General features: G+C 43.2%; 1 protein-coding gene across 1 annotated transcript in view; it reads left to right on the forward strand.

Moving 5' to 3' along the window:
- ABTB1 (ankyrin repeat and BTB domain containing 1) overlaps positions 1 to 25043 on the forward strand; it is a 55063-nt gene extending 30020 nt beyond the window's left edge. The window contains exons 9-12 of the mRNA XM_053299671.1: positions 9459 to 9557; positions 11169 to 11336; positions 16309 to 16509; positions 20554 to 25043. Coding sequence (XP_053155646.1) covers positions 9459 to 9557; positions 11169 to 11336; positions 16309 to 16509; positions 20554 to 20760 — 675 coding nt within the window. The 3' untranslated portion in view covers positions 20761 to 25043. The remainder of the gene's footprint in view (positions 1 to 9458; positions 9558 to 11168; positions 11337 to 16308; positions 16510 to 20553) is intronic.
- The last annotated feature ends 1882 nt before the right edge of the window (positions 25044 to 26925 follow it).

A 26925-nucleotide genomic window follows, 5' to 3' on the forward strand; every position in this document is an offset into this window, starting at 1 on the left:
AAAATAATAAAAATGTGCATTTGGGAACCACCATATTAGGAAGGCAGTGCATTCTGTGCTGCATTGAATCTGTACACAAGAGGTGTTTATCAAGCTTGGAACCAATGAAGGAGAGAAGGGAAGGCACCTTATTGTTTTGAGATGGTATGGAACTGGAAGACACTTTTGGTTTTCACGAATATGTATTTTTGTAGAATATACATATATTCTATGAACTTTTCAACAAGTTTTCAAAGTGATTTACATAGAAAGATAAATAAATAAGATGGTTCCTTGTCCCCAAATGACTCACAGTCTAAAAAGAAACTCAAGATTGACACCAGCAACAGCCACTGTAGAGACATTGTGTTGAGGTTAAATAGGGCCAGATGTTCTTCTCCTGCTAAGAGAATCGCCACTTTAAAAGGTACCTCTTTGCTCAATTAGCAGGGTTAACTGTCAGAAAGAACTGAGCTGAAATACCTTTTGAGGTCTTCTGCTCTTTGTTCCTTCTATTTATTTAGCTTGATCTGTGTTTTTGTTGGGATGGTTCAGGTTCAGCAAAGTACCCTGCCTGCCCACTTCCTGTTGATGTCCTAATAATTGCCGCTCGGTTACTGTTGAACTTTGCCAGTTCCTGTTTCCGTGGTGTGAAGGCCCTAGTCCTGCTGGGTGCCCTGCTCTTCTCTGCTCCCTTCCCTTCTTACAGGTGATTTACCCCCTTAGCATTCATGTATTCATGTAGCTGTACATAAGAGGTGATCCTCTTTGAACATATCTGAATGGGAACTTCTCACACTGTTCTGTGCTTTAGGTGCACATCTGGAATCAAGAGAGAACGGTCCCCCTTCCAAAAGAAGGTAGTATGCTAGAAAGCTGATTCCCCTCCCTCGTGTTTGGTTTACACCATTCATGTGTAGCTGTTGTTTCTCTGTAGTTTGCCATGTAGATAGGATAAGCAGAAACACAAGGGAAGTAAATCTTGAAACTTGGCTAGAAAATATAATTTTTGTTGCAGATTGGTCCACTACCCAAGCATGTTTCAAAATTAATCTTCAGCAACCATAGATAATTATGTCTTCTCTTAGGAAGGTATTTACATTTTCAAAATGATCTAATCTTCCATTTTCTATCACTACTTTGATCTTCTTCTTTCTCTTTCCTTCTCCCTTTGATGATACCCTACAGTGTTCCCTGTAAGAGGGATTCCCAGATGTTGTTGACTACAACTCCCATAATCCCCAAGCAAAGGCTATTGCAGCTGGGGATGCTGGGGCTTGTAGTCAACAACATCTGGGAATACCTGTTAGAGGGAAAACTGGTACCCTACTTTATGCCTATCCTAATCCATCACTAGTGCTTCTGGTTTTTGTAAATGCATGGTATGTGCCTGATTTTTAATGCAGAACAGCAGCCATCTTCTGTTTTTATGTTCGGTTTGCTCATACCTATGGGAAAACATGGTAATACAACATGCTATGGTCTCTCGCCAAGCAAAGATTAGACCCCCTTGCACTGGAGTACCATGCATTTGACCTGCTCAGTTCTTGGCCAGATGTGACAGTCTAACCAAACCTTCCTTTCTATTCCACTTTTCAGAAATGTACCACAAATAGCACAAGAAATGTAGTCTCTCACACACTTAGCAATTAGCAGTATTGCTAGCTCAGATAACTTTGCAACTTTACAACTTGGTTGTCAAGGGTTTCATCTTATTTTCCATTCTAAGGAAAACACGTAGTTTCTTGTGCCTAATGCTATAGAGGCAATCAGTGTTACCTCTAACGCATGCACACATGCCTGCGCTCACAAGTTTTTTTAATATCCGCTCAGTTAATTTTAGTTCCCACTCAGGTTGAATCAGGAAGGCCCTATTCTGAATGCATATGTGCACACACTGCTTTGATACTCCTGCCCAGAACAAAACTCATTCTGTGCACAGATGAAAAAAATTAGAGAACACTGGAGGCAATATTAGGAAAAATGAAAAGGTAAGGGTGTATTCTGGAGTGAATCTAGAACTAGTTGTTGGGGTGAAGAGAGTGGCAGAGAATGTTATTAGAGAAGTGAGGATTTTGCTATACATTGAATACTTATAGAGTCATTAGTCTATTTACCTTGGCTGCCTTCACACATTCACAAGGATCCTGGTTTAAAAGTTAATTAGGGTTAGTGAGCCCTGCAGAGTCGATTGAGAACCCAGAATTTCAGGGCAATCCTGGTCCAATTAATCACAATTACTAACCGGGATGGATAATTAACTTGTAATTAATCAAGATAGATAACCAGGATCTGATCTATCCTTGTTAATGATGATTAACTGGAACAGTTTGACCAGGATTGCCCTGAAATTCTGGGTTCTCACAGTTGGCTCTGCAGGGCTCACTAATCCTGATTAACTTTTAAACCAGAGTTCTTGTGATTGTGTGAAGGCAGAACTTCATTAATGAAGCTTGTTTGACATATTCAAACTTGTTCAGAAAATGGGCCAGAATCCTTTTAGAAAATGCTGTTGCTTTGGATTTCCAGGTTAGTTGTCTCTTCCTATCCAAGACTGGGATATGAAGAGAGGTCAGTACCAGCTCAGCTGACATCTTCAGGAGAGCTTACTGTGCATGCATAGTCTCACTCAGCCCAGTCCCTGGCTAGGAAGGAAGCTAAGGGCTTGGCCTAGCTCCTGGGAGGCTGGAGGAGTCTCCTGCCTATCTGGGTGCACCAGTTTCTGTTACTTGTTCTGGGGGTAGAGAAGTGAGTGAATGAGACTTCTTTAAACAATGGAGGCCTTTTAACTAGGGCCATAATATATTATAATTGTATTGTCTGACACATTGCTTTAAAGTTTCAGTATGGTAGATAGGGGAATGGGAAATATTTGGTGGGGGGAGCACCAGCTATGCCTTGGAGTCATATCTGGGTGTGCTCTATGTTTAGACCTTCTGATCCAATTTGCTCTGATGCTAGGGATAGGATTCGTGGTTTTGGATGTTTGTCATAACTCAGTGGTAGATTAAACTCTCTCTCTTCTTGTTCCCTGGCACAGAATAGTAGCTGTTTATGGTGGTAAGGGCCATTTTGCCCCTTGCAACTTACGTTGTATATTGTAGATGCGTGAGTGCTCTTGTGTGTCAGCTTTTTGTTGCATGTTCTTGCATCTTAAAAGGGGACTTGTACTCCCCACCCTCCCACATGGTTATATGTTTGGTCTCAGATGTTGGTGGAGCTCAGACTTATCTGCATAAGGAAATGTCAGAGTCCATAAGATGTCCCTTTTCATTTGTGAGAATGTGTGGGAGAAAACGAAGGCATAAATACACTTGCTGTGTGAAGTAATGATACCCATCTGCATGCCCCTTGTGACTGCACATCAGTTACACTGAGCAGCATTTTGGTTCTCAGTCCTCTTTTGTTTGTGTGTGCTTAATTCTATGTAAACTCTTTTCCATATTTTTCTTCCTTTTAAATTGCTGCTGCTTCTTTTGGATCCGAACAAAAGTAAACTCATTTTAAAATGGCCTTCATGTTAAGGAGTTCCTATGGGCTTTAAATCTGAGCAGTTTAATAAAGCTTGTTGGTTTCCTTGCTTAAAATAAGCTTCTTGCAACAAATTCACCCTAAGGCAGGAGAACTTTATTGCATTCGATATTTTATTTGACATATATTGGATTACCTCTGTGTCAGCCCTTGTGAGTATGGAGAGAATCTTCTTTTCCTAGATGCCTTCTGCCAAATGGAAAGTTACACTCTTTTGTACTCATGGTTTCCTTCCATGTCTCTCTTCTTCCTTTGGTAGGGAGTGGGAGAAACCAAATACCATGAGTAAATTCTTCAGATTCCTCCTCCTTCTTCTCCCCTTGATTGATTAAGTGCCATCAAGTCAGTGTCGACTTAGCAGCCACATAGACAGATTCTCTCCAGGATGATCTGTCTTCAACTTGGCCTTTAAGGTCTCTCTGTGGTGCATTCATTGCTGTTGTAATCAAGTCCATCCACATTTATTTATTTATTTATCTATTTATTAGATTTATATACCGCCCTTCCGAAATGGCTCAGAGCGGTTCACAGCATGATAAAAACAAAACAAATTAACAATTAAAATCAAACTATTAAAACACAATAGTTTACCTATTTGAATAGGTAACTATTTAAATAGTTTTAATAGTTGCACAATAGTGCAAACACAACCTTGCTGCTGGTTGTCTTCTTCTCTTTCCTTCAACTTTTCCCAGCATTATGGACTTCTCAAGGGAGCTGTGTTTTTGCATAATGTGTCCAAAGTATGATAGTTTGAGCCTGGTCATCTGTGTCTTGAGTGAAAATTCTGGATTGATTTGTTCAATAATCCATTTGTTTATTTTCCTGGCTGTCCATGGTGTCCTACAGGATCACATGCACTCTTCTCCCTTCTCTCTTTGGGAATCCAAATACCCCCTGCCAAGCTTAAACATGGTTTGAAACTGGACTAAACAAGAACCATGATGATCCTTAAGCATGGCTAACATTATCAGCCTAAAAGTTAACCATGGTTAAGACAGGATCACATACACTTTTCTGCCCTCTCTCTTTGGGAATTCAAATCCCCTCTGCCAAGCTTAAACATGGTTTGAAACTGGGCTAAACAAGAACCATGATGATCCATGGTTAAGACTAGTACAGGAATTGTGCTCCAGAAGTAAAGGGGATGGGAGAAGGAACATGTGCAGCATAACCAATTGGTAATGTCTAATTTGTACCTGCCTTCAGATCGCACCCCCACCCCTTCTTCTCAAAATAAGGTCAGGTATAATCCTCTCTCTAACAGGATTATAGTTATCTCTGGTTCTTTATCCCTACAATACTCTTTTATATTTCCTCCTAAATGTTAGCTGAAGCATTAGTCTGCATATCTGGCACTTCAGAAGTACAAGGTACTTTACAGCTTTATTTCAGGAGGCTTTGGTACCTATCCAGGTTATCATGTTTGCTTGAAATTAGTCACCAATTGTGTGTGTGTGTTTAAAAAAAAAAATCCTCTGTGCAAAACAATAATGAACAGGTACAAGAAGGCAAGCTGCTATTTGTCCCCTAAGTTTTAGACAACAAATGGAACTGATTACATTAGTTGTGTATAACCAATAACACTTGAGCTCAAGCCATATTCCCTTTGTGGCTAAATTTAGATTACTTCTCCCACAGTTCACTTGCCATTTTTCTCTCTCCTTTAAATTAAAAACCAACACCCTGTAAATTTCCATACATCTGCCTTCATTTACAAAATAGTATAAAATCCAGGAAGTTAAGTGACTGCATAAGTCTGGATTGTATAGCAGCTTTTCATAACTCAGCAGTAGAAAAGCTTTGCAGTGATAGAATTCTGTGCTAAAAATCCCAAACCAGCTCTCTCCTTTCTCCCCTATCCCTGTATTGCAGCTATACAATGTTGGGTAAATCAGTATGCATGTAATGGATTTTATTTTATTTTTATTTTTATTGATACCCTGCGTATGTCTCTGGGCAGATTTGCTACTCATTTGCAGCACTTGTACTGCACAGTCCAAGTTCCTTCTTATAAAATGGAAGTCAGGAAGGCAGTGTTAGGGTAGTGTAAAGGGATGCAGCTACCCAGGCCCCGGTATTGCAGCATGCTGAATGGGCTCACTGTGGGCCCCCTCTTTGCTTTGGCTCCCATCTCATCCCCAATGCGCATTTGCTGGTGCTTGCCAGCTACTCCCACTAATAAAGCGGTCTCTTGTCTCTAGTATGTGCCAAGCCTGTTGGGGACAACCTGACCCCAACATTCAACCCAGAGCTGCCAACCCAGAATTATATGGAACCCAGGCCTGTGTCTGATTCCATTTTATTAAAGGATCAATTAATGCCTGAATTCAGATGACCTAACCAGTACATGATACCCAGACTGGGCCTTTACTAGATGAGAACATAAAGAAGGGAAGTGCGTCTTTCCTGATGTGCTCCTAGGTAAAGCTGTGGGGCGGGGGAGGGAGGGAGTCCTGAGGTAAGCATCCATGAGGGCTAAGTTCAAACAGAGAACCACTTTTGCAAACATTTTTGAGGATCTGAAAAGCACCTCCTCCTTTGAGTAGTGTGGGGTGTGTAGGTGTGTGAAAGAGGTGAGAGTGTTCACCTAGAGGAAGGGAAACCGCCTTATCAGGCGCACCCATTGCAGCTAATACTGTGGAAGCAGCCCCCTTCCAGCTTGCTGGCACACTCTGTCTCTGTTAGAAAATACAGAGGGATGCTGAGAGGCAGAGGTGCAGGGAAAGTACCATGCAAGCAGCCCTATCTGCAGCAGAACCACTCAAAGGAGAGATCAGAGAAAGAAATGGCACTGCAGCTGCAGCAGCCTGGGGGAGACCGTGGCTGTGATCCATGCTGAAAAAGGTAACACTAAGAGACTTTCTTAGGGGGCATTTTCCCCAAAGGACTATGCCCTGAAATGATGGTGGGCAAACATTCAATGAAGTCTTTGTGTGTCCAGATAATGATGCTGGGCTAGGCTGCTCGTGTGGAGCACCTGGATCCACACAGATGCCAGTGCTCCTGCCCAGCCTTACCCTGCCCCCCCCCACCCCACCCCGGCCAAGCTTGGCTCCTAGACAAGTTTAAGAGAGTGAGCGCTCCCTTAACCCAGCTGCCAGGGTCACGTGTCTCCTTGGGCTGCACACAGTCTGAGGAGACACAGAGATGGGCGCCTCCCGCAAAGCACTGTGCTCATCGTATGGTGCCTTGTGGGCTCTCCGGAGACTGGGAAAACTAGTCCTGGCCTCTGCTTCCAGAAGTGCAGGTCATGTGGGTGCGTAGCTCACATGCCAAAGAAACGAAGATCAGTCATCTGGGGGAAGGTAGGTTGAACTCTGCCTTCCTGCCTGCACAGTTGTGTGAATAGCCCCAGTAGCTGCTGCCATGACTCTTGATGGTGTTCCAGTGCACAGGGCTCAAAAAACCCTAAAGCTGCATAGTCCAGATCCAGTAATGTCCAATCATAATTATGACCGTACAAATTCAAGGCAAATTCTAGGGATCTCTCTCCTTGCCAGTCCAGTCTGAGGGAGCTATGTGTTAAAGGTACTGTGGCTAGACTTTGAAGGTAGATGATGACATAAAGTTGTTTGCCATTTGAATCAATGGCATTTCTGTGTGCTCACTAATAATTTGCCTCATGCACTTCACAAAGGATGTAGATGGATTAGAACAGGTTCAGAGGAGGGCAATGAAGATGGCCAGGGCTAGAAAACAAGCCGTAGCAGGAAAAGTTGAAGGAATGGAGTATGTTTAGCTTCGAGAAAAGAAGATTGCATGGGGACATGGTAATACTCTTCAAATATCGGAAAGGTTTTCCCAAAGCAGAGGGCTTTGCTGACCCAGAGGGCTGGACTAGATCGAATGGGCTTAAGTTACTGGAGGTTGGACTTCAGTTGAACATTAGGAGAAACTGCTTAATGGGAAGAGCAATTTGACAGTGGAACCTACTACTTGGGCAGGTGGGTAGATTGTCTCTGGAGTTCTTCAGGCAGAAGCTAGGTGGCCATCTGTTGGGGACACTTTCAATTTCTTGCATTGAACAGGAAATTGGATTAGATGTAGACCCTTTCAACTCTAGATTTTATCTTGACATTCTCTATTCCTGGCAGCATTCCTTTTTCGGTACTGATGGCCATTGCCATGGGTTTCAAGTGATTCCTTTTTTCCTACTGTACTAGCCCATTCCACCTTTGCTAATACATAATTGTTCTCTTTCGTCTTTATTAAAGTACTGCAGCCTTCTGAATCTTATTACCTGTTCATTGCAGATCACATAGCTCCCAGATCAAAGTCAAGAGGCCTCATGAGTTTCCTCAATTTGATGGGTTTTCCTCCAGAAAAAAAAAAGCTTAGAATATTGAGCAGAGAGGTGTGTGGCGGGGGGTACCTTTGTAGTAGAGCAGACTCCTGTCTGAAATCCTGGAGAGCTGCTGCCAAGTGGAGTAGGCAATACATACTGAGCTAGATGGTCTGACTCAGTTTAAGGCAGCTTTCTATGTAAAAGAAGCGAGGTCTTCTGTAAGCACCCTCAAGACAGCACTGCTATTACCCATCCCTTTTTTAACCTGTTCATATTGCTACTACAACTTAGATACCAAGTGCTTGGGGAATAGGGGCACTGGCTTCTCCTATTTCCGTAAAGTACTATGTGCGTCTCTGATGTTGTGCCAGGAAACTGTACAAGTGAGATTTTATGTTAGAAACTGTGGGAGGTGAGGGGGAGAAAAGATGTTCACAGCTTATCCAACAAGCGCTGGCATATGCAGTCCCTTATGCATTGCCTCCCTCCGCCTTCAGACAACCTTGTTCCACTGATTCCTACCACATGTTGAGTACGAACATCATATTGGAAAAGAAGTTGTTCTCTGAAATCACCTAACAAATGGAAGAGAATCCATGCGCCCCTGTTGCCCTTTCCCCTTAAAACTTAAAGAGAACTTAAACTTAACTTTAACTAAAAGCTCAGTTTGGCACTTTAAAATTTGCCATATTTGACTCTCTGCCCTTATCCCACCCCCATCCCCGATTAACATAAATAAACCCCTGAATCAAAATGCAGGTGTAGTAAAATTACTAGACTTCTAATGCTATTACTGATAAAATACAACTGCTGCTTATAGTCTGTTTAGAAAAATATGTTGTTTGCTAATTCATTATGTTACAAAAGTCTTCAGCTGAACTATATTCTAAAGCACTGTATATTTCCTAGATGCACCTCAATTTGGCCTGCTAGCATTTGTAGGCATACAAAAGTACCATCTTTCCCCTGACTCTTCATTTCATACTGGAAATCTTTGGAACTATTGCTTACAATTAAGCAATACAATTATTGCTTAATTGTAAACCACCCAGAGATGCAAGTTTTGGGCAGTATAGAAATATTTTAAATAAAAATACATGTTTTCTGAACTTGGAACATGGTCACTGCCTTCTTGCCAAAGGAGGGTGAAGTGGCTTCCATTTCCTCACATGTAGAACATTTTAATGCTGCCTAATTAGGGGGAAAGATGGGTGTGTATGTGTGCCCTTTCAGATATTGCATTCAGTATGCAGCAGACTTCGGTTGCTTCACACATTAATGGGAGACAAGTGTGTGTTTAAAGACATGTGGCAAGAAATCTTCATTGGACTCCATTTCCGTGTTCACATCTGCTTTCTTGAAAGTGCATGCCTGCCCCTCCCCTTCTCATTGGCCGTAAAGCTCTTTGCTCCTAGTCAAAGAAATTGGTTCTTTCTTGGCACAGATTGTTTTACAAAGGTTGGTTAATGTTAATTATTGACACATTTTGAAGATTGCCAGTCCTTCAGCACCCAGATATTAGAATACTGAGGATTTTGTGGATTTATTGTTTAGATACAAAATAATATCAGTGTCTGGTATAATTTTAAAACATGCTTTTGCTAGATAAATTCTAATGCAGAAGAAGTCCTAACATAACTTTTTAAAAAATTTAATTTAGGTAGGTTTTGGAGAGTTGCCATTTGACAGCACTGACAACTTCAGCAGCTGTCCTGATGTGTGTTTCCGGGTGGCCAACTACAATTTCTTGTGCCACAAGGTATGCACTTCTATTAACCTAACCTACCATTCCTCCTTAGTTGCATCCTCCAACATGAGAGAGTTCACCAGTGTGTTTTCTAAGGGTGGAGTGACACTCCCCTGTCTTTAAAAGAGACTGACAAGTATCCTGTTGCTCCTTTAAGCTAGATTCAGGGGGGAAATGTCTACGGCAATCCCCACAATCTTCCCTACTGCAATTCATATGCAAGGTCTTTGTCTAGTAAGTAATGTCTGGTGTAGCAGAACATTAACTTGCTAGCTCTTATCAGAGTCTCCTTTAACCTGCATGGTAGAAAAATCGTTGTTGAGGGAATGTGCATTAGTAATTAAATAATTCTTCTTTTGGAATTTAATCCAACACATTTAGTTTTGTGATAGGTGTCAAAGTTGTCGAGCTAAATGGATTTCCAATACCTTTCAGGGCAGATGGATATTAAATGTTTATCAGTGGCTGCGTTTCTCAGTCATACAGCTATAGTACTGTGTGACACTGAAAATAGCAATTATAGATCTGCAGCTGCATGAAGTGAAGCTTCCGTCTGTGAATGAGAATGTCACTGCATGCTTTTCTGTATGTCCCAGCTCTGCTGAACTGGTGACTTTCCAGTCACTGTGATCCTGATTAGCAGTTTCTACTTGTGTATGGCTGCAGAAATTCATCCTGTGACTCAGTCTTCACTATGAGAGTGTTGCTGCTTTGATTTCCTCTTTTTTGGATATTGGATTGGGCAAGTTAGGATTATACTTTGTCCACTGGCTGCCAACATGCAGTAAGGATGTGTACATGCCATGGGTACATGTCTCCCCCACCCCTTCCTGGTGCACAGGGGTCCTCTCCCCACATCACATAGGCTGGTGATGTTTGAGACACAGCTCCTGATGGCATCGACCCTTCACAACAGTTAGGTAGAGAGAGCCAGTAAGGGCATTGCCTCTGGCTATGCTTTCTCTACTCTACCTTTGTTAAACTGATAGTCTCAGGTTTCATTCTCTCACCTGGAGAGGGACTTCCTCCTTCTCCTTCCCTTCTTTCTGTATGCAGCTAGCAGAAAGGCATATAAGCCTTAATCTATCTCATGGATTTCCTAAATAAACTACTTAATTTAGAACTTTAACTCCATGTCTCCAGACAGTATTAATTAGCAGTACTCTCCTTACATGTGCACTTCTGTTGCAGCTGGGTTAGACAAAGAAATCTCCCCTCCAGCTCTCTTAACAGGTGGTTCATCCGTACTGCTCCTCTACATGTGGCCTAAATACTAAATTTGAGCCACGTGTAGGGGAGATGTTCAGATGAACCACCTGCCCACGTGATTAGGGAAGGGGACCCCTGTTGCACCAGGGGTGGGGAAGGATATGTGTGCTCACAGCACACACATACCTGATCACGTGGAGTCAGGTCATACATGCCAGACCAAATCTTGATAAACCCAAAAGGGCCTAGGTTAGTTTTAGGGTTAATTTGGGCTTGTGTGTTTTTGTTTTTGTGTTTGCCTTGTAATGCTGTGCCTGAGGTGCTCCCAGACCTGTCACTGAACCCCACCACTGCCTTTACCCAAGGAGATGGCTTTCCATTCTGTCAGGCCTATTTTCCCCCTTTTATTTGCAGGCATTTTTCTGTGGCCGCAGTGACTATTTCAAAGCCCTCCTAGAGGACCACTTCTCTGAGAGTGAGGAGTTGCAGACCCAACCCAGCATCCCCGTTGTGACCCTTCATAAGATTTCAGAAGAGATTTTCATCCGAGTTCTCTATTACATCTACAGTGATGATACGGAGGTGAGTCTAGACTTCTCACTCCTTTTTGATTGCAGTGCGTTTGCAGGATGTTCATTCTAGTCAGATTGCTCTCATCCTGAGATATCCTAGACAGGTGAGAACTGACACTGTTTGGCACTGGTGCTTGTTGGCTTGGCAAAGGCATATGGAGAGGGCTATAGACAGAGGGGGCTTCTTTTAATGAATGCAGCCTGACCACTTGCAGGTGTCTCAAGCATGGGCTACAGAATTCGTCTTTCTTTCACTGTCCAGTCCTTGCAAAGTCCCTCTTGCTTATTAGTCGTCACTGGTTGACACACCACACAGCAAAGTCTGGGCAGTTCAGCACCATCCATACGGGTGTTGGGGAGATGGGGAAAGAAAAAGAAAAAACCCTGCTGGCACTGTTGCGGAACAGGACGGTTCTGCTCCAGCTTAGAGCTGCTCAAAACCAGTTGCATGAAGCCCATTATTTCCAATGCCTTTGTGCAACTGTAAGTCAGAGCAGAACTATCGTGTTCTGTAACAGCGCCAGCAAGGTTTTATGCACATGCAGCAGCATACTCGGGTTTCACTGCATGGTGTTAGCCTCATTGTTCTGCAGGAGCTCCTTGTATGTATGTTAAATATCACTTCCGTGTTCTCTTTAACTGTTTTGATGAGCCTTGGGCACCCTGTCCAATTCCTTGTGTGCATTTTACATGAAGTTGGAAGTGGACTTCTCCAGTATTGCAGTGCAACCATCCATAAATGTCAGTGGTGGCTTTTTCAGGTCAAAAATATCTCCTCTAAGTTAACATGCTTTTCTTATTAATGGGGTGTATGCGCATTGTGATTTATCTATCTTGCTCTGTTCCCAACTGGGTACTCATCTGAATAATTCTGATAACACATAGTTTGCCACTAGAGGGTGCTGCCAATACATGACTAGTTGGCTAGGGGTGAAATATTTCCTACCATATTTGTGCACTGAATTGTCACATTCATAACAAAGTTGCTGTTGAACTTATTCCTAAATGTCTTAATTGGGACAGAATCCTGCATTGTGAACACTGCACATGTTGCAGAGTGGTTGTAACATATTTCAGCACAGGATTCCAAAGAAAGTGTTGAGGATGTTTTCTGAGTGATAGCAGTGTTTGCTAATGATAATTTTCAAAAAAACACATACTAGATGTGAAACTGCAGGGTGATTACTATTGCTATCAGAATAGTTATTCGCCTGTTGGCATCTTCTGTGATGCAAATTTTTTCCACCAGGCAATGAAAGTATTGTAACTGTCAACATTGGTCGTTCATTGTAGTGTCACCTGAGCACTTGAATGGCAAAGAGCCGGTGGAGAAAGGAGCATGGCAGAAAAGGTCCTTCTATAAAACCAGAATCTTGTTAATACTCTATCAACTACACATGAGCAATTTTGACTGCAGACTTCCATCAGCAGCAGGTTGAGTGTGAAGTAGATATCTCATCTTTGTCATGCACTGAGCAATCCCATTCTACTACACTTGTCTGAGGTCACTGGAAAGCAGGAATGCTTCCACTGCTGAAGAATAGCAGCCGCTTTCTTTTCCCAATGGATTTTAGGCATTGGCTGGCTTTCCCTGAGTTAGGTGGTTCACAAGTGTGAACCACCTAACTGATTTGGACCAAATTTGCTACAGGTGTAGGGACACATAGGGACAGCTCAAAGGCATAGCTTGTAATGATGTCATCCACCCCAATTCAAGATGGTGGATGTATGAATGTTTGAGGCCCAAGTGAACGCATTTGTGAACTGCCTAACCCAGGGGTTCCGAAACTGGGAGCCTCCAGATGTTGCTGAACTACAGCTCCCATCATCCCAACCCAAAATAAATTGTAGCTGGAGCTGATGGGATTTGTAGTTCAGCAACATCTGGAGGCTCCCAGTTTGGGAACCACTGGGCTGACTGATTTGGACCAAATTTGCTACAGTTGTAGGGGTAGTGAAAAGAAATTAGGCAGATTAGTTCTTACTAGAACAACTTGTGTATATTTTTCTTGTTTTGCAAGTTTTTCATCATGGTGGCAATGGACTGGGGTTGAATTTTGGGTAGAACAATGCAAACCCTTTCTCTTTAGAACATGTCAACAATGAACAGAGTAGTAGACCTGGCATCACATTCAGGGAGGCACCTAGGCAAAACCGGTGCCCAGATAGCCCTTGCCGCGATGCCCCCCCCCCCCGCCAAGAGGCTCCCCTGCATTTAGGGGGGCCTCCTGCTGCTGCCCTGCCCTGCCACTGCCCCGCCAAACCGCAGTTATCTTACTTTATTTACTTTACTTTAGCCGCCAATGTGTGGGGTGGGGGGGTGAGTCGAGCAGGCCTCCCCCCCTGCCCCATGGTGGCGGCGGTGGCCGCTGGGCCTGCCTGTCCTTGCAAACTGCAAGGCGCTCCTTTCTGCACAGGCATGCTGGAGCACCTCACAGTTTGCAGGGACCGCTGGACAGAGGCAGGCAGGCAGGCCAAGTGGCCGCTCCGGCCACTGCCACCATGGGGCGGGGGAGGCCTGCTCGGCTCACCCCCCAACCTCCCCGCCTCACACATTGGCAGCTACAGTAAATAAAGTAAGATAAGTGTGGTTCGGTGCGGCAGGGTGTGTGTGGGGTGGCAGCAGGAGGCCAATGCAATCCATGGACCTTGAATGCCATGGGCTGGGTCTCCAAAGTCCTGGGGTATGAGCGCCTCTGATCAGATTTGCAGAGTTTTTGCCAAACACCTTTTTGAAGATGTATTTCCCGCGGCAGTCTAGTGCCATGTTTTTGCACTACCAAGCTGTTTTGTGCCTATACCACTTTCCATGGATTGTCTCTGTAGAGGATATTGGGCAGATATATCTTAACGGTGTAGATGTGGTAGATGGCATGCACATCCATACTGTTCTCTAGTAAAGATATACTGTAGTACAAATATACCTTTAAATGGCTGCCTTTTGTGTATGAGTTAACTAGCTAGACTTTGATACAGTGGCTAGTACAAGTGTGCTGTACAACTGTAGTTTGTACCAGTTCAGTAGAAATATTGCAAACATTTCTACAACAGAGGGGCACTCCTCTGATTCAGTGTGTGCGTACACACACACACACACCCAAACTCAGCAAACCATTGTGAGAAACACACCACAGCTTTACTGTTTCAGTCATGAACAGCAGAAAAACAGCTTATAAGACTTAGGTTAATGACACATGGTCCCCATTAAAATGAACATCGAAGATTTGCAGGGACAAAGAATAGTGGAAAAGCATGATCAGATAAGTCTTGGAGTTCTGGTATTTCCTTGTACTTGGATGAGTGGGTGAAAGGAACAAACAAAACCAGAGAACTCTAAACATTGTGAGAATCTTGCAAAAACTAAGCCGGATTTCCTGGGGCTGAATTGGTTGAAAGTATGTTTCATGTATATGGATGGTGTGGGGATCAGAGGAGTGGGTGTTGTGTTGTGTTGGAAGAGGGGAGAATGAATGAAGAATGGTAGAGTGCTGTCTGTTGCATCTGCATTGCAAAGCAAGCACTCACCCAGTTTGGAAGTGTGGATTTTAAACCCATGGTGTGATTTTTACAGTGCTCCTGTTGGAAGCATAGCTGTCAAAGAGTTTTGCTGTCATGTGCCATCTCAGGTTATAGAGGTGAACTTTGGAGTGGATCATGAATTCTTGTTCTCAAGCTCATTACTTACCAAAAGATTTGCAGGTGGTATATAGCACCAAAATGCACACAGATGAGAATCATTACGCACAAGGGGCAGTGCTCACAAAGTTGCATTCATCTACTTAAGTAAGGAGCAGAATTTAGCCCGGCAATCCCTTTCCAGCGCCACAGTTCAGTCCAGGAAAACAGGCATGGATAAAAGCGAATGCCTTTCCCTTACCACTGAGTAACTTGAACAGTGTTTTGTGTGGAGCAGCATTTACAGAAGTGGATTGGTTGGTAGACAGGATAAACAGTTAGGGGCTCTACACCTGTCGGCTGGTTCTTCTCTTCAAATGCTGCTGCATTAGCATAGCAAACACAGGGCTGGGAACACCTCGTGCCTTTAAGAACAGCCCTGCTGGATCATGCTCAAGATCTATTTAGTCCAGCATCCTGTTTGGATAATAGCAGACAAGTGAGCCAGCGTGGTGCAGTGGTTAGAGTGCTGGACTAGGACCAGGGAGACCCGAGTTCAAATCCCCATTCAGCCATTATACTTGCTGGGTGACTCTGGGCCAGTCACTTCTCTTTCAGCCTAACCTACTTCACAGGGTTGTTGTGAGGAGAAACCTAAGTACACCATTCTGGGCTCCTTGGAGGAAGAGTGGGATATAAATGTAGAAGACGTAGTAGTAGTAGTAGTATCAGTATCTGTCCTAAGGTAAACAGCTGAAGCTAGCAAATAGGTCAACATTCTGCTTTAGGACCTGAATCCTCTCTTGGCCACACCATGAACTGACTATAGATCTGAAGGTTTGTCCCTTTCTAGAACAGCTGCCACCAGTGGCCCATTTCCAGCGTATTTAACAGATCACTTTCTTCCCTGTGTCCACTTATAAATCCTAAAACTAGCTGGGAGCAACCTCTTAGTGATTTCAACCTCAGTGAGAGCAACCTCTTCTGTGCACTGTCAGGACCTCTCTTCACATCCACCTAGCAAGGTGTACTTGGTAACAGACTGACAATTAAAAACCTTTGTAGGCCTGAACATCTTTCAGAAGTGATACTGTAAACTCAACTCCACTTGCCATCCCCCTTTTTAGCTGGCCCAGATTTCAGCAGCTAAAGGTAGAGGGGTGTGTGTGTGTGTGTGTGTGAGAGAGAGAGAGAGAGAGAGAGTGAGACAGACAGACAGAGGAAGAGGAACCTTTGTGCATGTAGATTTGTGTGTGTGTGTAGACCACTTTTAAACTAGTTTATCATCCCCAAGCCCTTGGGCCAGTGATGATACTGCAATTGGGTGTGATTTGATGGCGCTGAGCCCATTTATTTTGCCCCAGCAGCTGTCTCCTGAGAATGCCTACGAGGTGCTTTGCGTCGCAGACATGTATCTCTTGCCTGGGCTCAAACGTCTGTGTGGGAGAACCCTGGCCCAGGTGCTCGATGAGGACAGTGTTGTCAACATCTGGAAGGTTGCAAAGCTGTTCCAGCTGACACGGCTGGAAGACCAGTGCACAGAGTACATGGCAAAGATCATCGAGAAGGTAATGGGGGGAACTCTCCCTAGGGATGGGCTGTGTTTGGCAACCAACAAATAGAAGATAGAAGCACTAGCTGGTACCTTTAAAGCAGATAGGCAAGCGGTTGCCTATACTCTTAATAGTTGGGCTTTATGATGATGAAGAGTACGAGGAGTGAGGTGGTCAGCTACTTCCCATGTTACAGTGAAAGATAAGCTTTCTCACAAGCTATTCTCGGTCCAGTTAATATGTGCATCTGGCTTTGGGACAAGTCCAAGGATCTGCAAGTTTCTGCGGGTCACAGATCTGTCTCTGAGCTAGGTGTGCTCCACACATCCCTCTGGTGGGATGGTTTCCTGTAAGAATTGTGTGAATTAGCAGCTACGTAGCTCAAGCCAGTTTTAACTACATCAGGGAAACTCCCTGCAGAATGAGGGGGTTTGAAATATGAATTGAAACCGGCATGAGCTTCATAGACACAGCTTCATGCAAGCAGCTAATGGCATGGAGGGAGTGCCCACACTGGTTGGATCCCTGGTGACAGCCATATCAATTGTGAGCCCTTTGATGGTGACTGCACGGGTGGAGTCAGAGACAGTGTAGCCTAGCAGCCAAGAGTACAAGCCAAGAACTCCATTGTATTAAACCTCCTCTTCACCATGAGCTGACTAGGTGGCCTTCAGGAGGCCTCTATTGTCTTAATATGCTTGTCATAGAAGAATAAATGTCACCCTCCCAAACAAGACTGTTGTATGAAATAATGTGTATGAAGTGTTCTGAACACTTGCACTGTTACATGAATCATACATGTTGTTTATGAAGCAGGACCACTCAGAGGAAAATCTCTGCAAAACCTGCCAAATTCTGTGAAACATGTGATTGTACATCCTTCCTTATGAGGCAAGGCTACAGTATCTGGGGATTTTTAGTTTGGGAAAGAGGTGACTACTGGGAAACATGATAGAGGTGTATAAAATTATGCATAGAGTGGACAGAGAGAAATTTTTCTCCCTCTTTCACAACACTAGAACCAGAGGTCATCCCATGAAACTGAAGGCCAGGAAATTTAGGACCAACAAAAGGAAGTGTTTAGGACCAACAAAAGTGACAAGAGGAGAGCTGTTCTTGTGGTATAGCAAGCATGAATTGTCCCCTTAGCTAAGCAGGGTCCACTCTGGTTGCATATGAATGGGTGACTTGATGTATGAACACTGTAAGACATTTCTCTCAGGGGATGGAGCTGTTCTGGGAAGAGCAGAAGGTTCCAAATTCCCTCCCTGGCATCTCCAAGATAGGGCTGAGAGAGATTCCTGTCTGCAAACTTGGAGAAGCTGCTGCCAGTCTGTGTAGACAATACTGAGCTAGATGGACCTATGGTCTGACCCAGTATATGGCAGCTTCCTATGTTCCTAAGTACTTTTCCACACAGCACATAATTAATCTATGGAATTCTCTGCCCATGGGATGTGGAGATGGCCACGAAATTGGATGGCCTCAAAGGGGGCTTAGACAAATTCATGGAGGACAGCTCTATCAATGGCCACTAGTCTGGTTGCTATAGGCCAGGGATCCTCAACGTTGGGCCCCCAGATGTTCTTGGACTTCAACTCCCAGCATACTCAGCTGCAGTGGCCTTTGGCTGGGGATTCTGGGAGTTGAAGTCCAAGAACATCTAGGGACCCAACATTGAGGATCCCTGCTATAGGCCACCTCCAGCCTTGGAGGCAAGATCCCTCTGAATAGCAACAGCAGGAGAGAGGGCATGCCTTCACCTCTTGCCTGTGGGCTTCTCGGAAGCATTTGGTGGGCCACTGTGTGTAACAAGATGCTGGACTAGGTAGTCCTGATCTAGCAGGGCTGTACTTATGTACATAGGAAGCTGCTTTATACTGAGTCAGACCATTGGTTCATCTAGCTCAGTATTGTCTAGATCAGGGGTGCTCAACGTGTAGGTCCTCAGATGTAATTTGACTTCAACTCTCATAATTCCCAACCAAAGGCCACAGGGGCTGGGGATTATGGGAGCTGAAGTCCAGTAACATCTGGGGAACTACATGTTGAGAATCCCTGGTCTAGATACTGAATGCCATCTAGCAATGGCTCTTCAGGATGTCAGATGGGGCTCTTTCCTAGCGCTTCAGTGTGCACAGTATATATTTATTTTTATTTATTTTTTATTTATTATTTTTACATTATCCTGCTCTTCCTCCAAGGAGCCCAGAGCAGTGTACTACATACTTGAGTTTCTCCTCACAACAACCCTGTGAAGTAGGTTAGGCTGAGAGAGAAGTGACTGGCCCAGAGTCCAAGCTACAGCCTCATTTCCCATTTCATCTGAGCTCAATGCTTGTTTAATGTTACTTAACAGGATGAAGGGATTTTCAGATGCAGAAATAATACATAGCTCAGGACCCCAGAAAAAGAGCTGAGTAGACTCTCTCTCCTTTTCATCTCACCTCACACTTATCCAGTAGTAATATGGATGGAACCACATGGCAGGCACAATCCTGCTTCTGCTGGGGGTTTTGGAGCCCAGTCAATTCGCTGATTTTTATAAATGGCTCTAATTAGCACTCCCACATGAGCTGCAAGATTCTTTACTTACCAGGCTTTGAGAAAGGTGTGAAATTCATTCCTGTCTGTGAAAACACACTGAAGAAAATAATTTCTGAACAGTTCCTCTTATTAAAAAAGCTCCATTTCTGTTTTCCCTCCCAGTAGAAATAAGCACTAATTTATTATGAATATGACAAATATTTATATACCACTTTTCAACAAAAGTTTCCCAAAGCAGTTTACATAGATATAAATAAATAAAATGGCTCTCACTCGCCAAAGGGCTCACCATCTTTAAAAAAGAAATATAAGATAGACACCAGCAACAGCCACTGGAGGGATGCTGTGCTAGAGATGGATAGGGCCAGTTGCTCTCTCCTTGCTCAATAAAGAGAATCACCACTAAAAAGTTGCCTCTTTGCTCATTTAGTAGGGGATTGTGTCATTAGCTTGACACACACCCCCAACTGATCCATGAACAAAAATGCAGGCTTTCCACTTCTCCACTGTTGAGAATTCTGAGAATTTGTTATATATTGGTCATACCAGTACAAGAAGCTTTTAGTATTAGCTTTTAGATGAAGCACTTGTATTGGAATCTAGAAATGTAGGTTGATCTTACTTTGTACATAGGCCATTTTCTGTCTGCAATTTTTTAACAGTGGCAAAACTTGTTTCTGCCTTCTAGGGACACTATGGAAAGTGTTAAGCTTTGAATTGCATCGGTAACCACAATAGAGTAAAGCTAGTGAAGTAGTTGATGCCATGATCCCTAATCTTGCTCTGATTAAAGTGGGTGTGGAATATAATGGCTGCAAGGCCGGTCCTTGCATGCATGTTGTGCCCCATAAGCTTTCTGTATGGTTCTGTGATTCTGGGAGGTTGGAGGATGGATAGGGCAGCTTTGTGCAGAGCAGTCTGGAGGATGCAATAAGAGTCATGATAATCAGTTCCCATATGGAAGCCTTTTGATTGCAAGGTTTTTATGGCAGAATTGTAGCTCACATCCAAGGCTGTAATTTTCAGATGTGCCTCTCTTGCTTCCCTGCTCCTTGTCGAGCAAAGTTGAATTAGACCTCATTGTGGAAAAGACGGCCTTTCATGTATGGTGTTTCATTATTGATACTGGTGCGCCCCACCCCCACGCTGTTCTGAAACTAATATTATAATTTTTGATGTGCATCTTTTTGGAAGTTTGTGCCCATATTGGAGTATTGGGACAGATTGCTGAAATGCTCTTATTCCATCAGGCATTTGACCTGGCTCTGTCTATCAATCATATATAGAATTCTATACCACTTTGAAGGCTTCCATGAGTGGAAGAGAGCCTATCAATATTTAAACAAACAAAAGTATTGTAACAAAACTATGCCTTCTGATCCAGAATTCATTCTCTCTTTATTATCACAATTGTGAAATCTACATGCAAAACAGAATGTTGTATGCTACGGGCTTTCCTGTGTTTACCATTCTGCTGATTTCCTTACTACGTCTCTTGCCTCTTCATCCTAGCTAGTGGAGCTTGAAGAGTTTGCGGTGGTGGTGAAGGAAAGTGCTGAGGCAGTGGAGGAACGGCAGGAGACGGACTCCATTCCTCTTGTTGATGACATCCGTTTCCACATAACCAGCAACGTACAAACGTACAGTGCCATTGAAGAAGCTAACCAGAAACTGGAAGCTCTGGATAATCTTCTGGCCAGCATAGGACTTGAATGCTAATCTGGGACATCTCCTTGTGTGACTTCATGGCAAATCAGTCAGAGTTCTGTTTTCCATGCTGTCCTCATATCCGCCCCCATTGCCCTCTTTCCCTCCTTCAGTTTTGCAGTTCCCTTCCTCCCCCAACCCCCTTTGTTTTGCAGTTCCCTTCCTCTCTTATGCATGGTTTTAGTTTCTGATTTATTGGTATCCCAACAATTGCAAGTTGGTTCATTTTTCTTTCCCAAGAACCAGGTCCCCCAAAGCAGCACAGCTTGCTCCTGATGGCACTGGTGGGTGATTTGCAAGCCCAACAATGAATGTTCTGTTGCAGTTGTGTTGCAATACTGCCAAATGTTGCATGCTAAAAATACCTAGTGAACATTGGTTCAACCTGCAGAGCATTGCTGCTTGCAAGGAGAATTAAAGCAGGTGAATTCAAGCTAGTTGGTAGTTAGAAATAAATCAGCCTGTGTTTCATGATCCATATTTTGTAGGGTAAGCAGGGAGATAAGACGCTTTTATGGAGCCTCAGGGACACTGACTTTGAGCAATGGTAGCTACATTTGCCAGCTGCTTGCCTTGTAAAAACAGCTGTGTCTACTTCATCCTACAGCCTTACCTTCCAGATTTTCAACATTGGAGCAGACCAGAACTTTAGTTTTCTGATTGTTGCCATAGTCTTCAGCAAGCTCATGTTCCTTCTCCATGCAGTTTTTTTTTTTAATTCTCTGTTCTGCTATACTTGTAGGAATACAGTGCTCCATCAAATGGCATGGCTTGGCTTTTTGTCTTGGGTGCAGGCACACTTGGCTAACTACTACTGCAGTGTTGCTGCTTTCACACGGGTCACTCACATGTGCAAGCTTAGCAAGAACTTGAGTTACATTTCTGTTCTCTGCAAGCATAAGTGTCATTTAGATTTCATAGGTCTTGATGGTTTAGAAATGACCTGAAATTGTCTATAAAACCTTCAGATCCATGGAGTGTGTAAAAGCGGGAGGGTCAGTGCTTGCATAATTCCAATTATGATGGGCAGATGCAGCAAAAGAAAGAAAACTTATCTTGCAACAGAAGCAGATCTTGGCCCTGTGCAGATGTTGGTATTCTAAGTGGGGGAAGGGGAAGGGATTGTTGCCATGCTTACCAGCTCCATCTCCTCAGCACACCCGACATCCAAGCTTTTGATATCACATTTGCATAAATGTTTATGGCCCGAGCAAATTGCATTAGACCTGAACAGCATGGTCTGTGTTCTGCAACACTGGCGCTTACAGACCATTTGGTTCTGATTTCTGTGTGTTGGGGTTCTATGCATATCATTTAGGTCCCTATGCAAATGGGAGGGAGGGATGGCTCTCCGAGAGGGTGCACAATCCCATTCTACACACACACACATTCTCTCTCCTAATGTCTGCTTAGGACCCTTAACAGAGGCTGTAATTGGCTATATCACGCTGATGGTTATGGTTGGTTACAAAGGTAGGAGAAAGCCCTGGAGTCCTATCTGGGCTCCAAATGGGGAACATGTGCTGCCACCACCAGCACCCCATTCTGTATAGATGACCCCTTTGGACTGGTGAATATTGCTTGCTAATGAGCAAGGCAAGGGTACCAAAATACCCTCAGCTAATTTTAGTTATGGACCCCTCTATTAACATCTATCAGCCCATCATGATGATGCACTGCCCATTAGTAGGAACTAGGGAGCCTGCTATAGAGACTAGGCTTTAGGTGACCTTAATCTAGGAAAGCAGTAGCAAGCCAATGCCCATAGTGTAGTGTGTGTTCCCTTTCCCTTTCCCCACTGAAATGGTGCTGTGTGACGTGAACGGCACTCTAGGCTGCATAGTGTCTGTTCCAGTTTCACTTCAAGTATTTCTTTCCTTCTTTTCCCTTTCTGCTGCTGAATTTAAGAACACATCTGCTTGTTGCAAAGACTCATGATGGTATGGCCCCTGGGGCTGCCGTGCCTTAGTGGATTTTTAATGCAGAAAGCTCTGCTAAGCTTTCCTACCAAACACTTCTTTGAGACTTGGGCATTCTCCCCCTGAAGAAGATGAATTCAGAGAGGCTGGGGAATATTTTTCAAAATGCAGCAAGGAAGTGTGGGGAACATCTTAACACTGGCCAAGGTCATGCAGGGGCTCTGTATGTGTTGCTTCTCTAGAACCAAGGGCTAGCAGCTACAGATTGGACAGTGAAACAGCAAAGAGTGGCTTATTTTAGTTATATGGATCATAATTGTTCCTATGCAAATACTGCTGTAGAGTGTTACTACAATTACACTAGTAGACTAACACTAATGGAGGCATAAAAGTTGTGATACTGGGGCCTCATTGCTTAAAATTTCCATACAGTAATAAGTAAGGATAATAATTGTTTGCTTCCCTTTCCAAGGTCAAGGCTGTAATGAAGTGAGATGCTTATACTGGGTTCTGGGTTCTTTCCTGTCTTCTGATCTGGTTTCTTGTTCTGTCTTAGGTGATAGATATTATGCAACCATGTAGACAGTTAGGGTTCTTCCGAAGCTAGTTGTTGTTAAGATAGAAGGTACTGCTGCTAAGATAAGAGATCCATCAACAAAACCTGTGTTGGTATCCATGAAATGCTTCATGTCAGAGCTGAGATGCAGTGGAGAAGGTAGACGTTTTCTGTGTGTCCCAGATGCTACAGCTTGACACTCATGGCACCACAGTATTACAGTTGTGGAACTGAATGCATTTTGGTGCTATCTTGGCTATTTCCAGAGGCTTACATGTTTTCTGTATTATGCAATCTCTTTCAAGTGGGATTTCCTGAAGGCTGCTGAGGCAACTAAACTTGATCTGCTTTGGTCTCTGCTTTTGGAATGCACAGAGCATCTTGCGGCAAAGCTACATCTCTAAATGAGTCTCTCCTGAGCCCATGCAAGATGATGTGTTGTCCCTTCACAACATGTAAACTAGTCTAGAGCTGTAAAGCAAATTGTTGGGATATTAAGGGCCCAAACAGTGTTTAACAAATAAAGCCATTATATTGATCCTAGTGGCTTAGGATTCTGATACCAGCTTGTCTCCTGAGTTTGTGCTAAGGAAGGCTCACCTCTTAAAGCAGGAGTTCCCAACCAGGGTTCCTCTAGATGTTGCTGAACTACAACTCCCATCATCCCCAGCGATAATTTATTGTGGCTGGGGATGCTGGGAGTTGTAGCTCACAACATCTGGAGGAACCCTGGTTGGGAACCACTGTCTTAAAGGAATGGTGCTTATTCAAAAATCATGTTGAAGTAGTCTGTCATGAAGGGTTAGTAAAGTAATGGCCTGGCCAAGGCTCTGGTTTTCTGCATTTCACTAGAGACAGTCTTAAAAACCAAGTTTGATGCTGGAATGCTGGAAATCTGGACTGGCGAGGTATAAATCATCTCCATTTCATATTTTTTGTCATATTCGCAACCTGCGCAGAACAATATATTGGAGAGGTCATATGACCTTTATTCTTCCTCTGTTGATTAAATCTGTCCCTTTGTCTTCCTATTGACCATATTACCTTTTCATTATATCCATTTACGTTTTTACATAATAAACCACTGGGCATTCACCTTTAGAGTTTACGTGGATACTTGATTTTTGGCACAGAAATCCCAAGAAGCTCCCTAATATTTTTCTCTTCCATGTACCTAGTAGAATAAAAATGAAATGGGTACAGAAAATTAATGACAAAAAGCATGGCATTGGGATCCCATGGCACAGGGATTCCACTGAAATGAAGTCTGTCTCTTTAGCGCCAATCAACTCCTAGGAATAAAAAGTCATGGTCGTCTTTGCTTTTTCCAGTTAACAAAGCTCTGCTCAGATTGTTAAGTATGCTGCATACCTTCAGAATGGGCTGTCAATGTGATTGCATTTAGTAGCTATGTCACTGAATTCAGTTGCTTGATGAATTGTCCCATCACTCCAACTGTCTGGTAGTATTTCATTCCTTGCCCTTTGCAAAGCAGGGCAAGGGAGAACGGATACTAGCAGTCATGTAACATACAGTGAAAAATTACCTACCTACACACACACACTCTCTCTCTCTCTCTTAATGGATTTCTAACACTGAATTATTCATCTTGGCTATTGATATAATTGCATTAAAAGATAATTTAAGAGTAATGTTTTCTTGCTGTTTATGATCCCATTTTGTTTACATTGGCTCCACCCTTTCTTTGCTGTTCTTTAAAAATAAAGAGAATGTAAGGATTTTTAGAGCAGCAATATAATATATTTAAAAGCTTAATATATAAGCATGTGTGCAGCAATAAAGAGTATATTTCACTAAAACTGGTTTTGCGTGCTCTGTTCCTTCATTAGTGATTGTAAGTGCTGTGAGAGTTGTCTGCTGCCCGCAGTTCACCCCTCCTCTCCCAGACAATAGCTGTGGTTATGATGGTGTGTGCAGTACTGTCAAATGCTGCACAAATGCCTTTTCGCTTATTCCTCTGACACCTTCAAGTGGGAGTGTGCTTGTTCTGACAGTGGTGTAGGCTTTACAGGGATAGCTTGGACGCTGCTTAATTCTGTGCTGTGGGAACAATCATGAAATATAATGCTTAGACAACATTTGCATTGTTTCACAACCCCTTTAATTCACAATACCTCACAACACCTACTGTTCTGTGGTAATGTCTGGGGGAGGAGTGTCAAGATCTTATCGCATTTAACTGGTCCTTTCAGAGAAAACATCTGAAGTACTACTAGTGGTAAGGAACAGTTCTGGAGATATATTTTGTTCTTCAGCATTTGTGTATTTTGTCACCTGCCCAGCATATGAGGAATTATTTTATCTTCACAGCAACCCAATGAGGTAGGCTAGTTTGTAAGAGCAAATTTGCCTATGCAATGAAAATCATGACAGGGAGGGCAGTGAAGAAACTTTAGTCGAGATCACCATGGTCCAAGCATAGCACTTTACTACACAGCCACACTGGCTGTTCTGTATTATTCTAGGGTAAACTAAAACAGCTTCACCTAGCAGCGAATAGTAAGACAGGTATTATTGCTGATTATCTAGTACTGTTCGGGAGCATTCTCTATAGAGAAGATAGCAGCACAGATAGTAAACTTTGGGAATATATGGTTATGCTGGTCCCTTACAATTGGTGGCAAAACATTCTTGAATATATAAAACTATGTTCCTTTCCAGACCTTCTTTATTGCGTAAAATAAGATTAAAACATGAGAAAACAAACGTAAACACGTCAGCCTCAGTGTTCGATATTCCACTCTTTAAATCACATTCTTATACTTCATAAGAATGGGTTTAAACAGCGGAATATCGAACACTGAGGCTGACGTGTTTACGTTTGTTTTCTCATGTTTTAATCTTATTTTACGCAATAAAGAAGATCTGGAAAGGAACACAGTCACAGATCCGTCATGCGTATTGTGTCGCCTATGTCAGTTAATATATAAAACTCTTATACTAAGTCGGACCATTAGTCCAGTATTGTCTGCACTGACTGGCAGAGACTCTCCAGAGTCTAAGGCAGAGTGAGGTCTTTCATATTACTTGCTGCCTGATCCTCCTTGTTAACTGGAGATGCCAGAGTCTGAACCTGTGGCCTTATGCATTTAAAGCATCTCTTGCATAAGTGAGGCATGGACCTTTTGCTACTTCCTGGGCTGCAGCCAATAAGAGGGTGGCAATAATAATTTTAACCAAATCAGAGTCCCAAGCAGCCCCCGTTCAGGAAGTAACAAGTTTAAATTTGCATAAAACACTTACCAAAAAAATATGCTTTTATTTATTGATTTGATTTGATTTTTATACCGCCCTTTCAAGCTGGCTCAGGGCGGTTTCCAATTAAAAAACAGAAATCATTAAAAACTATTAAAACAAAAATACAAATATAAACACCAATTTAAAAACATCTTAAACAATTAAACAAACCAATTAAAACCCTGAAAACCAGGTTAACATTAAAACAATTAAAACAAATTAAAAACCCTGAAAGGCCAGGCCAAACAGATGGGTTTTAAGGGCTCTCTTGAAGGACAGTAAAGAATTAAGATTACGAATTTCTGCTGGGAGTGCATTCCACAGCCCAGGAGCAGCTACAGAGAAGGCCCGCCTCTGAGTCGCCACCAAACGAACCAGTGGAAACTGGAGACGGACCTCCCCAAATGACCTTAACGTGCGGTGGGGATCATGTAAAAGAAGGCG

This window comes from Hemicordylus capensis, chromosome 2 (assembly GCF_027244095.1).
Source record: "Hemicordylus capensis ecotype Gifberg chromosome 2, rHemCap1.1.pri, whole genome shotgun sequence".
Classification (NCBI taxonomy): domain Eukaryota; kingdom Metazoa; phylum Chordata; class Lepidosauria; order Squamata; family Cordylidae; genus Hemicordylus; species Hemicordylus capensis.